The 14,814-nt window shown below is 39.0% G+C and overlaps 1 protein-coding gene and 1 pseudogene across 1 annotated transcript in view; one reads left to right on the forward strand and one right to left on the reverse strand.

Annotated features, from left to right (window-relative positions):
• Nucleotides 1-7,763, forward strand: part of LOC107691237 (transducin beta-like protein 3) — a 28,038-nt pseudogene extending 20,275 nt beyond the window's left edge.
• A 2,856-nt stretch (nucleotides 7,764-10,619) lies between these two features.
• LOC107691242 (NADPH oxidase organizer 1-like) overlaps nucleotides 10,620-14,814 on the reverse strand; it is a 6,742-nt gene continuing 2,547 nt past the window's right edge. The window contains exons 4-8 of the mRNA XM_016489747.1: nucleotides 13,336-13,519; nucleotides 13,033-13,217; nucleotides 12,830-12,937; nucleotides 12,278-12,395; nucleotides 10,620-11,256 (exon numbers count right to left, since the gene is read on the reverse strand). Coding sequence (XP_016345233.1) covers nucleotides 10,683-11,256; nucleotides 12,278-12,395; nucleotides 12,830-12,937; nucleotides 13,033-13,217; nucleotides 13,336-13,519 — 1,169 coding nt within the window. The 3' untranslated portion in view covers nucleotides 10,620-10,682. The remainder of the gene's footprint in view (nucleotides 11,257-12,277; nucleotides 12,396-12,829; nucleotides 12,938-13,032; nucleotides 13,218-13,335; nucleotides 13,520-14,814) is intronic.

The following is a 14,814-nucleotide window of genomic DNA, read 5'->3' on the forward strand; positions in this document are numbered from 1 at the left end:
TTTTCCACAGTTATTGACTTCCAAATAGTTTGCTTTTGATGAAACTTTTGTGCAGTCTATCTTTAAATCCATTAAATCCCAACAATAATTATATTTCAGCATTAGAAATACAGTGACGAAAGAGCTTACACATGCTGGTGTGGAATAACCAAAACATAAAAAATTATTTTGGTATTCACCAATAGTTTAGGGCAGCTGTGGTCTAAGCACTGTATGTATATATATATATAAATATATTTAGGACAATATTTGTCCGAGATACAACTATTTGAAAATCTGGAATCTGAGGGTGCAAAAAAAATCTAAATATTGAGAAAATCATCTTTAAAGTTGTCCAAATGAAGTTCTTAGCAATGCATATTACTAATCAAAAATTAAGTTTTGATATATTTACAGTAGGAAATTTACAAAATATCTCCATGGAACATGATCTTTACTTAATATCCTAATGATTTTTGACATAAAAGAAAAATCTATCATTTTGACCCATACAATGTATTGTTGGCTATTGCTACAAATATACCCCAGCGACTTAACACTGCTTTTGTGCTCACATATGTTCCTTTTCTTTAATCCTCAACAGAAATTCGCCAGCAGGAGGATGGGATACAGGAGCTAGAAAAGACGCTCCTGAAACTCCGTCAGGATCAGAAAGGTAGACGTCATGTGTTGGTGCACCAGGCTGTTGTCTGCGTTGCCTGATTGTGTGACTGTGGCGTGTGTCGTGTTCAGAGTCGCTGCTGCGATACTGTGTGGTGTGGAACACTAATTCACGCAGCTGTCTGGATGCCCAGGCCGTGCTGCAGGTGCTGCTCACACACCTGAGCCCGGAGGAAATCCTGCAGTATCAGGCCACTCGTACTCATCTCGAGGCCCTCATACCCTACACAGGTGGGGTGTTATTTTTATTACAATTAAGTTCACCCATGATAAACACAAGAGACCAGTATTTCTGGCTATTGCATTGAAATCTAGCGTAACAAATGTGATTGTTTCTTACTTCCTGCAGAGAGACACATGCAGCGGATTGGCCGCCTTCTGCAGGCCTCAATGTTTCTCGATTATATGTGGCAGAAGATGCGTATTACAGGTGGTATCGACAGGTAAAGTTTTCACAAAACTTTCTAGTATTGTATTCATTAAAGGGGTCATATGACGTTGCTAAAAAGAACATTATTTTGTGTATTTGGTGTAATGCAATGTGTTTATGCGGTTTAAAGTTCAAAAAACACATTATTTTCCACATACTGTACATTATTGTTTCTCCTCTATGCCCTGCCTTTCTGAAACACGTCGATTTTTACAAAGCTCATCGGTCTGAAAAGCGAGCTGTGCTCTGATTGGCCAGCTATCCAGTGCGTTGTGATTGGCTGAATTGGCGGCAACAATACTACAGCGAGAATAAAAGTTACGCCTTCTTTCTTTGCGTGAACATTTGGGCGGTGTTATGCAGATCTTCCCACACAGTGACGTAGACATTAACTTTTAAATAGAATATCTCTTTGGGTTTAAGACTTTAGTCTTTGCAACTTTAGGGATCTTATCTATTCACAATCAGCTTGTAACACTCCAAAGAGAAAGGAAAACTTGAAATCGCATCATATGACCCCTTTAAAACAGTGTTTTTTGCTAAGGGAAGCATCAGTAAAGGAAAACTTGAAATCACATCATATGACCCCTTTAAAACAGTGTTTTTTGCTAAGGGAAGCATCAGTATTTCTATTGTTCAGGGTTAATGATCTGAACAAACTTCTAACTATGAATATTAAACTTTGGTGCGAAACAAGTCCTTTATATTTGTGCTATAAAAAGGAATGATCAACAATCTAGCAAACATCTTACAATGTCAGAAAACCCACCCAGACTTGGATGTATAAATCTAAATACATAAAGCTTTTACCCAAACAGATGTCACCACAGTAAAGTATGTCACATACAAAATTAAATTATTTGAAAAGATATTTCCTTGGTTGACCTGTCTACAGTTCTGTCGAATTACACGAGTCACCGCTTAATTACAATCTTTCAGGAAGTAGGTTTAAATAAATACAGTGCACCCAGATTTCCTTTTAACAAATGTTAAATATTTCTTTCACCTATTAAAGATTCACTCGGTAAACGTCTTATTGAGTTTCACTTATTAAACATCTTGCCAAATTTTCCCTGGCTATTGTTGACATTGGCTTGCTCGCTTTGGAGAGCGCAAGATAGTAAATGTGGTGTCCTGTTATTCAATGTTATGCTTACTAAGACCACAAGAGGGAGATAGGACGAGTGGGGGAGAGAGGAAAGGGAGAAAAAGAAGTAGAGTGAGAGACGAGATGTATGTGTGTTACACGATGTTATTAAATGAGTTATGTGACCCGTTCAGCTGCTGTGGCGTGTCTTCATATCGCTACCTGAAACACAACATATTGGCGACGAGGCGACCACGATTGCTGCAAAGATGGCATCGGCTGCACCATTTCCTAACTTCTTCTTACCTGCTCCGGGTGATCGCGCGATTCCCTTCAAGACATGGGAACGGATGTTTCAAAATGATCACTGCTAGTGATCGACGTCCAAGGACAGGAATGGTCGGAAGCCAGGAAAAGAGCCCTACTGTTGCACTGCCTGGGCACAGAGGGGCAGAGAATATTCTACACGTTACCTGACACGGGCGATACAATGTCCGCTGCAATTACTGCTTTACATGCTCATTTTACACCCAAGTTGAACGTGGTTATGGAGCGACACACATTCCGAAAAAGAATTCAACAAGCTGGTGAGTCTATAATCCAGTATGTTGCTGCACTGAGAGAACTTTCATCCACGTGTGAGTTTACAAATGCAGACGATATGATTCGTGACCAGCTCGTGGAAAACGTCACTAATCCGCGTATCCGAGAGAGACTTTTGCTGCAGGACAAATTAACATTAGCCAATGCTGTTACAATTGCACAAGTTGAATCTGCTGGAGAACATGCTAAAGCAATAACGAATACACAGAACTTTTCTGTACAGACTGTGAGTATGCAACGACATGCAAAAGTTCATGGACGCAGCGCTGGGGGATCTAAAAATAGAATGGCTAGCGCGCGCTCGACTGCTCCCTTCACAACGACTCGGACTGTGACTTCAGCCACTCGTACCTGCTTTCGCTGCGGATCGGATAAACACCTCGCAAATGCAGTAGAATGTCCAGCAGCTAAGGTAACCTGTAAAAATTGCAAGAAAAAAGGACATTTTGCACGTGTTTGTAGAACTACACAAACTCACACAGTGCAGGAAGTGCTAATGCCTGAGTACACGCTACTGTTACTACAAGATAAAGATGCAAGTTCCAAACTCCAATGTACTGTTCAAGTCGAAGCTGGTGCAAGTCAGAGGCCTGTTTCACTGACCGTTGATACTGGTGCCTCTGTTTCGGTTCTGCCTAAGAGCATGTATGATGATTACTTCGGTGAAGTACCTCTACAGCCACCTGCAGCGTGCTTAGTCACTTACTCGCGTACTCCAATTAATGTGATCGGCTGCCTGCATGCAACAGTAGTAAAAGACTGCCGCAAATGTTCAGTGAATTTCTATGTGGTGGACAAAGGAACCGCGTTAATGGGCATGGACCTCATATCAGCTCTAAAACTGTGCATTAAAGGAGATAAAATCATGCCAGAACCTGTGTTACAACTTTCTACTCAAGTGGACTCACCCTCAGTAGGCTGTGCTGTAGGGTTTATGCATAAAGTCAAAGTGTCAGATTCAGTCGTTCCAGTACGACAGAAATTACGACGCCTGCCATTTTCTGTGAGAAAAGCTGTAGATTGAAAAGGGTTGGCCAGCTTCAGCAAAAGCCCTGGGTTCTCCACTGCAACCGTACTTCAAAATGAGACATGAACTTTGTGTGACCAACAATCTTGTGTTCCGGGGTTCACGTTTGGTGGTTCCAGTGACGCTGCGCAGAACCATGGTCACTTTAGCACATGAGAATCATCAGGGCATAGTAAGGACCAAACAGCGGTTGCGCGAGCTGTATTGGTTTCCCGGAATGGACGCTATGGTTCAAACTCAGATTGCAGCATGTTCGTTGTGCCAAGAATCAGACAGGACTGTAAAGACTACTGCTTCTCCATTACAGCCAGTGCCTCTCCCTGACACTCCATGGTTGAAGTTGGGTTTGGACATAGTAGGACCCTTTGAGACAGCTGCTTATGACTGTAGATACGCTATTACTCTGACAGACTATTACTCAAAATGGCCAGAGGTGGCGTTTACGCCTTCCATTACGACATCTGTAGTCATTGGATTCCTGAATTCTGTTTTCAGCAGACATGGAAACCCAGAATGTCTGGTAACTGATAATGGACCGCAACTTACCTCTTCAGTCTTTACTGCTTTCTTGGATGAACGGAATATCACACACATCAAGACGTCCGTGTACCATCCTGCAGCTAATGGGGCTGTGGAAAGATTCAATAAGGTTCTTAAAGACTGTGTGCAAATGGCCATTCTTCAGAAGCGACCATGGAAACAAGCTGTCTTGGACTTTTTGCAGACCTATCGTTCTGCCCCACATGTAATGACTGGTGTTTCACCATTTGAACTGTTGTACGGTAGAAAAATGAGGACCAAACTCACTGTGTTTACACATCATTCCAAGAACACACCTGACAGGGAAGTTCGACAGCGAGTGTCGATTCGTCAGAATAGAATGAAGCAATACTCTGATGCGAAACGAGGGGCTCGGGTGCCTATGTTTCAGGTGGGGAATAGAGTCCGTATTCGGAAACCAACACGCTTTCCCAAAGGACATTCAAAGTTCACACAACCTGTGGAAATAAAGGAACAAGTAGGCCCAAGCACGTACAGATTGGCGGATGGACGACTGTGGCATTCTTCTCACTTATCCTTGGTCCCACTGGTTGGGAAGCCAACTTCAGATCAGCCTGCTGCTGATGTTTCAGAGGCAAATGTTCTGAATACTGATCAGGGCTTGGAAAGATATTCTGTTAGACAGCGTAAACCACCATTTTGGCTGAAAGATTATGTGAGCAAGTAAAAGCATACAGTGGTTTGGATTACTGAATGTATGTACGTACATAAATTGAATATGGAGATTCAATATAGTCATTGCTATGCTGTTATTCTGTTGGATCCCTGAATGTAGAAGTAAATGTTCCCGAGAGTCAGAATTTAAGGGACGTAGTTACAGTTCCTTAATTACTTTAAAGGAACTTTGTTATAAGGTGGAAGCTTATGCATGTATGTTCTTATTGAAGTTATTAACTGTTTTGAGTAATGGGTACTAAGTGAAATTGTCACGTAACGGGGGAGATGTGGTGTCCTGTTATTCAATGTTATGCTTACTAAGACCACAAGAGGGAGATAGGACGAGTGGGGGAGAGAGGAAAGGGAGAAAAAGAAGTAGAGGGAAAGACGAGATGTATGTGTGTTAAGAATTGTTATTAAATGAGTTATGTGACCCGTTCAACTGCTGTGGCCTGTCTTCATATCGCTACCTGAAACACAACAGTAAAGCTGTTTGAAGCTGCTTGCAAAAATACGAGTTTCCTGTGTAGAAAATTAAGAAGTTAAAATACGGATTCAGTTGAACACTTTTAGAACTCCGCTAGTCTACTGATCAAAGCGTGCAACATCTGTTTGGAATCTGAATGAAAAGCACTAATTTGCGACCCTGGACCACAAAACCAGTCATAAGGGTCAATTTTTTGAAATTGAGATTTATACATCATCTGAAAGCTGAATTAATAAGCTTTCCATTGGTGTGTGGTTTTGTTAGGATTGGACAATATTTGGTCGAGATACAGCTATTTGAAAATCTGGAATCTGAGGGTGCAAAAAAATCTAAATATTGAGAAAATCATCTTTAAAGTTGTCCAAATTAAGTTCTTAGCAATGCATATTACTAATCAAAAATTAAGTTTTGATATATTTACTGTAGGAAATTTACAAAATATCTTCATGGAACATGATCTTTACTTAATATCCTAATGATTTTTGGCATAAAAGAGAAATGTATAATTGTGACCCATACAATGTATTTTTGGCTATTGCTACAAATATACCCCAGCGACTTAAGACTGCTTTTGTGCTCCAGGGCCACATATGTTAACAATATGATTTATGCACTAAATCAGCAGAAACTCAATACAGTTGAAACGCCCAGGTATTGTGAAAAAATGAGTTTTATGACAGAACAAATATGGTGGATGTTCACAAAGTTTTAAATGTACACTACTGTTCAAAAGTTTTGGGTCAGTCAGATTTATTTATTGTATAAATTAATACTTTTATTCAGTAAGGATGCATTAAATCGCTCAAAACTGACCGTAAAGACATTTATAATGTTAAAAAAGTTGTCCGTTTCAATAAATGCTGTTCTTTTGAACTTTCTACAAAAATATAAAGCCTGTGACACTGAAGACTGGAGTAACGATGCTGAAAATTCAGCTTTGCATCACAGGAATAAATTACATTTTACAAGATATTCAAATAGAAAACAGTAACTTTAAATTGTAATAATATTTCACAATATGTGAGCCTGGAGCACGTCTTAAGTCACTGGGGTATATTTGTAGCAATAGCCAACAATACATTGTATGGGTCAAAATTATACATTTTTCTTTTATGCCAAAAATCATTAGGATATTAAGTAAAGATCATGTTCCATGAAGATATTTAGTAGATTTCCTACCGTAAATATATCAAAACTTAATTTTTGATTAGTAATATGCATTGCTAAGAACTTCATTTGGACAACTTTAAAGATGATTTTCTCAATATTTAGATTTTTTTGCACCCTCAGATTCCAGATTTTCAGATAGTTGTATCTCGGCCAAATATTGTCTGATCCTAACAAACCACACATCAATGGAACGCTTATTTATTCAGATTTCAGCTGATGCATAAATCTCAAAAAATTGACCCTTATGACTGGTTTTGTGCTCCAGGGTCGAATATTTATGTTTTTACTGTTTTTATTTTATAATATAATGCCGTTTTTATGTGTGGTTCCCCTGTCATTCGTTTGAAAGTTTGTTCAGTACATCACCTGTTGGTCTGCTGTTTTTCTCTAGTGTGAACTTGGATGATGATGATGATGATGATGAGATGGACACCAGCCCTCAATCCATCTTCATCATAGACAAGCAACCAGTGGAGATGACAGACAATCCAGTATCTCAGCAGCGACAAGAAGATGAAGAGGAAGATCTGGAGGATTCAGAAACAACAGAGGAGCTCCTTGATGAAGATGAAAGCGTCAGCACATCTAAAAGCGCTCATGTGAAACCGAACCGTGTGAAGAGTGTCGTAGATGATAGTGAAGATGAAGATAGTGTCATGGAAATGACCAGCAAGTCTACGGATTCTGACCCCTCCAAAACAGCAAATATAAGGTGATCGGCTGCTGTAGCTGTCAGTCACGAGTCTTTCATTTAGTACTGTTTGTTGAATTCATGGACTGCTTATGACCTTTCAGAATTTTCTGATTCGTCAACAATTAACAGGGGTTTCCTGTTTGTATCTCCACACCAATTGCAAAATAACCTTAAGTGTTTTGTTAAGTAGCTCTTTTGTCAATCTTCAAATTATATCATGTTCATATCTATTGGAGAAGAAGAATACGTTTTATTCTCCTTCATGTGTTTGAAATAATGTTCAGCTTGGAGGAAGATTCTTGGTTAAAAAGCAAAAATTGTATTTATAGTAATTTCGCAATTATTTGAAAGTCAATGGACAACATTAATAGGAATAAATGTTCAAAATAAACCACTAAAAGGATGATTTGGGCTTTTTTACATATCAAATACTATATATTTTAGTGAATGATGGTACATTTTAAACAACAAAAAAAGTGTTCTCATTCTATGTTTAGTGAAAATTTTATTTTATTTTATTAATTTTTTTTTCTCGTTTTCTCTGGTAATCGACAAAGTTTGAGTTTAGAGTTACAGTTTGTCTCTTCCATTTGTTTATGTAAAAACAATTGTTCACGAAGGCCAAAAGTAGTAAAAAAAATGGACATGACGTGAGCCCTTCACAATCTTAAAAGAAAAAAGTGATATAAAGTCATGATATAGCTTTATTTATTTTTTTTTGACTGGGTATGTTTATGCATAAACCCAAGCAATAATTAAAAAATTCTAACAATATGGTTTATATATTCAATGTTACTTAGTGGAGAAGAGAAGTATCCTAAGCGTAAACAGAGCTATGTAACAAAAACAACATGTTTGTTTGGAAACCAGTTACAATTTTAAAGTTAAATTGGTATTTAAATGTAAGAATGAAGTAATTTACCTGTTGAGAGTGTGTTGACAGTCTGTAGTTGGATCACTGAACTCCAGAAAATCAGTACTGAGCTGCTTTGACAGTTACAGGTTTGAAAAACATTTAAGAACTTTAACACAAAGAACCATTTCAGCATGAAAGGGTTCTTCAGGATGCTAGAGTTCTAAGTAGAACTGTCACTACGTGTAAAGAACCTTTAACCTTTTGAGCAGGACTTGGACACCTTTGGTTTAAGCCACAGTAACATTAGCAATAAACTTAAAACAGGAATAGCCTGGAGAGCTACGTTCCTGCTGATCTCACTGCCAACCCTTCTCCAACATCTCAACACATTTAGATTAATGCATTTGAATACTTTAACTGTTTTTTAGTCATTCGTGCGTGGGAATCGAACCCATGACCTTGGTGTTGCTAATGTCAAACTCTACTATTTGAGATACAGGAATAATTAGCTGGTTAAGGTGGGATTGATTGAGTTGGAGCCAACGATTGGAGACCTCTGACTTGGACATTGGTCCTTAAAGAACTGATCCTAACCTGTGTTTTTTGGCATACATTACACTTAATAAGATATGCTTCTTGTACATTAGATTGCCACTACAAATTAAAAGATCTCTTTAACAATCCATTTGCAGAAATGAACACTCCAATAATGGCAGTCTTTAGGGTTAAATATTTTATTTTATATTTACAGGCAATCATCATGGGAAAAACATACACCAAATCAACTCTGAAGAGTGTACACAGTATAATATGTCAGGATATACAATGCATATAAGGCACATAACTGTTTTTTAGTCATTCGTGCATGGGAATCGAACCCATGACCTTGGTGTTGCTAATGTCAAACTCTACTCTTTGAGATACAGGAATAATTAGCTGGTTAAGGTGGGATTGATTGAGTTGGAGCCAACGATTGGAGACCTCTGACTTGGACATTGGTCCTTAAAGAACTGATCCTAACCTGTGTTTTTTGGCATACATTACACTTAATAAGATATGCTTCTTGTACATTAGATTGCCACTACAAATTAAAAGATCTCTTTAACAATCCATTTGCAGAAATGAACACTCCAATAATGGCAGTCTTTAGGGTTAAATATTTTATTTTATATTTACAGGCAATCATCATGGGAAAAACATACACCAAATCAACTCTGAAGAGTGTACACAGTATAATATGTCAGGATATACAATGCATATAAGGCACAAGTAATATTTTCCACTCTGGAAAAATATTTTTTTTTTCTTCAAGCGAGGGAAAACTAGGAAAGACACAAATCTTAGATATATATTCTGTATCCGATTTCTAAAAAACATTTCTAGGCTGTGTCGATCATTATCTTTTCTTTAGTAAAAGAAAATCTACATTCGTCTATTAGAATAAGAGCAGCTTCTTTAGAAACATGTAGATCAATCATTTGTAACACGCGCAATATTCCGTTCCGAGAATAAGATCTAAACTTAGTTCTAGTAAAATAAATGCGCACAAGAATCTCTCCTGAAGCTCCATAATTTGTCCATCAAATAATCACATTGGCATCAAGCAAGTGTTACGCAGTGGACAATAATGCTTGGTCCCACTTTATATTAAGTGGCCGTAATACCTGTGTACTTGCATAGTAACTAGATGTGTATGTAGTATGTAACCACAGTGTAAGTACACATTGGTACATAGTATCTAGAGCTGTAATATTTCTGTAACTACACACATGTAACAACCCTCAGGATGGTTTGTGTAAGTACAAATGTGTAATAGGACATTGGTAACAACACTTTTTTTCACTTCACTAAGTACTCGTGTAACAGGAATTATAAAACTACATTTTGTAACAACAATATGTATAAGAGTAATTGGAACCATTTGATCCGGGGGGTGGAGATGGGTAGGTTTAGGGATATGTAAAGTGGGAGGAGTTGGATCTCGAGTTGGTGTACTTACATGGTAACTCCTCAGGAACTGTCCACTTAATATAAAGTGTAACATTCTGGACACCAGCCACAATTTATATGTAAAGCCTAACTTTACTGGCCGCTGCTGTGTAACATCAGAGTAATTACATAGTAAATCTAATATAAAGTGTAACACTTTCTTTACCAAAAAGTGCTGTTAGTCCTGTTACACATTTGTACTTTCATTACCAAAAAGTGTTGTTACCAATGTCCTGTTACACATTTGTATTTACACATACCATTCAGTGGGTTGTTACATGTGTGTAGTTACACAAACATTACAGCTCTAGATACTATGTACCAATGTGTACTTACACTGTGGTTACATACTACGTACACATCTAGTTACTACGTAAGTAGACCTAATGCTTCTCTGGACATGGACTCTTGGATTTTCTCCTCAAACATGTAATGTAACATAAAGTGCGTGAGACATTGGCCTAATTGGTTCTCTGCAGGTTTTTGCGTGTGACGGTGGTGCAGCGTTTGAGTATCTCCTGAGCTTGGGGTCTGGGTGGTATCTTGGGGGTGGAGGGCATCTTGTTGAGACTGCTGCCGATCATCTTGCCTTCTCCGGCACTTTCAGGGCTCAGGCTGCCTGAAGAGTCTGGCGTAGGGGTGCGACTCTGGCGTAAATGCTCTTCCGAATCCAAGCAATTTAGCGAATCGCTGCCGGAGAAGCTGCTTTGGTCACTGAACGCTTTGCTGTCGTCGCTCAGACTGCTTTGCGGACCGTTCTTGGCAAACTCCACTCGGATTGACGGAAACCCACTCATTGAACGTGACATCTGCTTGTCTTTAGGGTCCAAGGTGCTTCCTGAAGGTCCCAGGTTGTCCTGGGATCTGCTAAGCTCACGGCCGGAGACCTGCAGGAAATCTTCTCCAGGACGATGAAGCTGTGCCAAGTCAAGAGTGGAGCTGGTCATCTCCCTCTTAGCGGGCATCAGGTGAATCCGTGGGTTACTGTACGGTTGCAGGTACATAGCTGGTACAAATCCTGCCTTTCGATTGTACCTGAAGGATAGACAAAGACAGCTCTCAATCCTTGAGGAATGATCTAGGATTAGCATTAGAGCTTATGTAAAATCATTGGGTAAGTTGGTTTCATTGAAAGTAAACAAGGACGAAGCAAACTGGTAAAACTAGTCCACAAAAATGAGGATGTAACGCGAGTGCCAAGTTTGTTTCCAGACTCTGAGCAGGATAAGCATTGCTGCCCGTTACATAACTGCTGTGTACTTCATCAGCTCATTTTTCTCAGTAAACGAGATGATTTACCTCACTATCCACCAGCCGTTGTCAGACTTCTGTAGCACCTCTACCACAGACCCGATCTCGACTGAGAGTTCATCACTGTTCATGGCTTTGTAACTTTTGGCAGCAACATAGAAAACACCTGACGAATGCAAAATGTTAAGAACAACTTGGTGAACAGATGAATGCATTCTTAACATCAAACAGCATTGGTTTCGAGTCGCTATCCTGCAGAGTTCAGCTCCAATCCTAATCAAACACACCTGGACCAGCTAATCAAGGTCTTCAGGATTACTAGAAACGTCCAGACAAGTTGGGCCTGAACTTTGCAGGATGTTGACACCCCTGTACTTTTGATTTGTGCCTTCACAGTGATTGGCGACAACAAAGTGACCAGAATTCATTCATTGTCAAAGTTAGTGGTATAAGCATAATTAGGTTGATTTCCATATTGGTTTCCAAAGGAAGGCTGATACAGAACACAAGAATGTGCAACATTCACAGTGCAGCCGAACCGGTTTTATTTCCAAATAAATACTGGCAGAACACATTAGAAACCACTAAACCGGTACGTACTGCCGCCATCCATCACATCAGGACCATCATCACCCATCTCAGCTCTCTGTAGATACGGAGCAGGAAACCAAGCGAGACATTTGGCTTCATTTTCCACCAGAGTGCCAAGTTTGTTTCCAGACTGAGCAGGATAAGCATTGCTGCCCGTTACATAACTGCTGTGTATTTCATCAGCTCATTTTTCTCAGTAAATGAGATTATTTACCTCACTATCCACCAGCCGTTGTCAGACTTCTGTAGCACCTCTACCACAGACCCGATCTCGACTGAGAGTTCATCACTGTTCATGGCTTTGTAACTTTTGGCAGCAACATAGAAAACACCTGACGAATGCAAAATGTTAAGAACAACTTGGTGAACAGATGAATGCATTCTTAACATCAAACAGCATTGGTTTCGAGTCGCTATCCTGCAGAGTTCAGCTCCAATCCTAATCAAACACACCTGGACCAGCTAATCAAGGTCTTCAGGATTACTAGAAACGTCCAGACAAGTTGGGCCTGAACTTTGCAGGATGTTGACACCCCTGTACTTTTGATTTGTGCCTTCACAGTGATTGGCGACAACAAAGTGACCAGAATTCATTCATTGTCAAAGTTAGTGGTATAAGCATAATTAGGTTGATTTCCATATTGGTTTCCAAAGGAAGGCTGATACAGAACACAAGAATGTGCAACATTCACAGTGCAGCCGAACCGGTTTTATTTCCAAATAAATACTGGCAGAACACATTAGAAACCACTAAACCGGTACGTACTGCCGCCATCCATCACATCAGGACCATCATCACCCATCTCAGCTCTCTGTAGATACGGAGCAGGAAACCAAGCGAGACATTTGGCTTCATTTTCCACCAGCCACCATCCTGATGAGACCAAGTACAGCAAGGTTAGAGACTACATTTTTAGAGACTCTGTGTAGTCTGGCAAACAATTCAAAGGCCAAATGAGTTGTTCTCACCTTTTCGGTCCCTAATGAGCACATCCACAATCTCATCCACCTCAACCTTGAAGGGTTGATTCTTGGTGTCCTTGGTCTCGTAAGTAGCTATGCATCGGTATGTTTCAGCAACAAAGGGTTGAGTAACATTGTTCATCCCGACATTACTGCTGCGCAGAGAGGTCTCTGATGGCATGATCACGATACTGCCGGACAAAACACAATCTTTAATTTGGTTCCGTTTCAGAGACTTCGTATTGTTTTGAAAATTCTAGCATGTGTTTATTATTTTCCGCTCTGCTTGTTTTTGCAGCATCCGCTTACCTGTTTTTTGCAAAGTCCGAATCGAGGTCCTGGGGTTTGGGAAGCAGGAACTGGAGGAGCTCTGAGCTCTGGCAGATACGGGGATCACTCTTCAGCAGTTCACTGCAGTATTCTTCCAGAGCCTTCAGTCTGAGCACTGACTTGCTGGGGCTCCACTTCTGCATGCTCTTCTTCACTCTTGCAGCTGCAAATACATTATTATTATTTTTTTTTAAATATATATGACTTCATTATGAGGGCTGTTCTTGAATTTGCACATTGTCTAATGAACAACTGGTAAAGTATTTACCTTTAAATTTGGGAATAATCCTTCCTGACCTTCTAAAGGGGTTTGAAGGAGGGAATTTCTTCTTGAGGTGTCTCTACAGTAATAAGCATGTAGATATTATTCTACTTGACTAGATAGATAGATAGGCGATGATAGATAGATAGGCGATGATAGATAGATAGATGATAGATAGATAGATAGATAGATAGATAGATAGGCGATTATAGATAGATAGATAGATAGGCGATGATAGATAGGTGATGATAGATAGATAGATAGATAGGCGATGATAGATAGATAGATAGATAGGTGATGATTGATAGATAGGCGATGATTGATAGATAGATAGATAGATAGATAGGCGATGATTGATAGATAGATAGATAGATAGATAGATAGATAGATATATAGATAGATAGGCGATGATTAGATAGATAGATAGATAGGCGATGATTGATAGATAGATAGATAGATAGATAGATAGATAGATATATAGATAGATAGGCGATGATTAGATAGATAGATAGATAGGCGATGATTGATAGATAGATAGATAGATAGATAGATAGATAGATATATAGATAGATAGGCGATGATTAGATAGATAGATAGATAGGCGATGATTGATAGATAGATAGATAGATAGATAGATAGATAGATATATAGATAGATAGGCGATGATTAGATAGATAGATAGATAGGCGATGATTGATAGATAGATAGATAGATAGATAGATAGATAGATATATAGATAGATAGGCGATGATTAGATAGATAGATAGATAGGCGATGATTGATAGATAGATAGATAGATAGATATATAGATAGATAGGCGATGATTAGATAGATATAGATAGACAGACGGATAGATAGATAGACAGACAGATGGATAGATAGATAGATAGGCGATGATTGATAGATAGACAGACAGATGGATAGATAGATAGATAGATAGGCGATGATTGATAGATAGATAGATAGATAGATATATAGATAGATAGGCGATGATTAGATAGATATAGATAGACAGACGGATAGATAGATAGACAGACAGATGGATAGATAGATAGATAGGCGATGATTGATAGATAGGCGATGATTGATAGATAGATAGATAGATAGATATATAGATAGATAGGCGATGATTAGATAGATATAGATAGACAGACGGATAGATAGATAGACAGACAGATGGATAGATAGATAGATAG

Source organism: Sinocyclocheilus anshuiensis, unplaced genomic scaffold (assembly GCF_001515605.1).
Source record: "Sinocyclocheilus anshuiensis isolate Anshui unplaced genomic scaffold, SAMN03320099.WGS_v1.1 scaffold202, whole genome shotgun sequence".
Classification (NCBI taxonomy): domain Eukaryota; kingdom Metazoa; phylum Chordata; class Actinopteri; order Cypriniformes; family Cyprinidae; genus Sinocyclocheilus; species Sinocyclocheilus anshuiensis.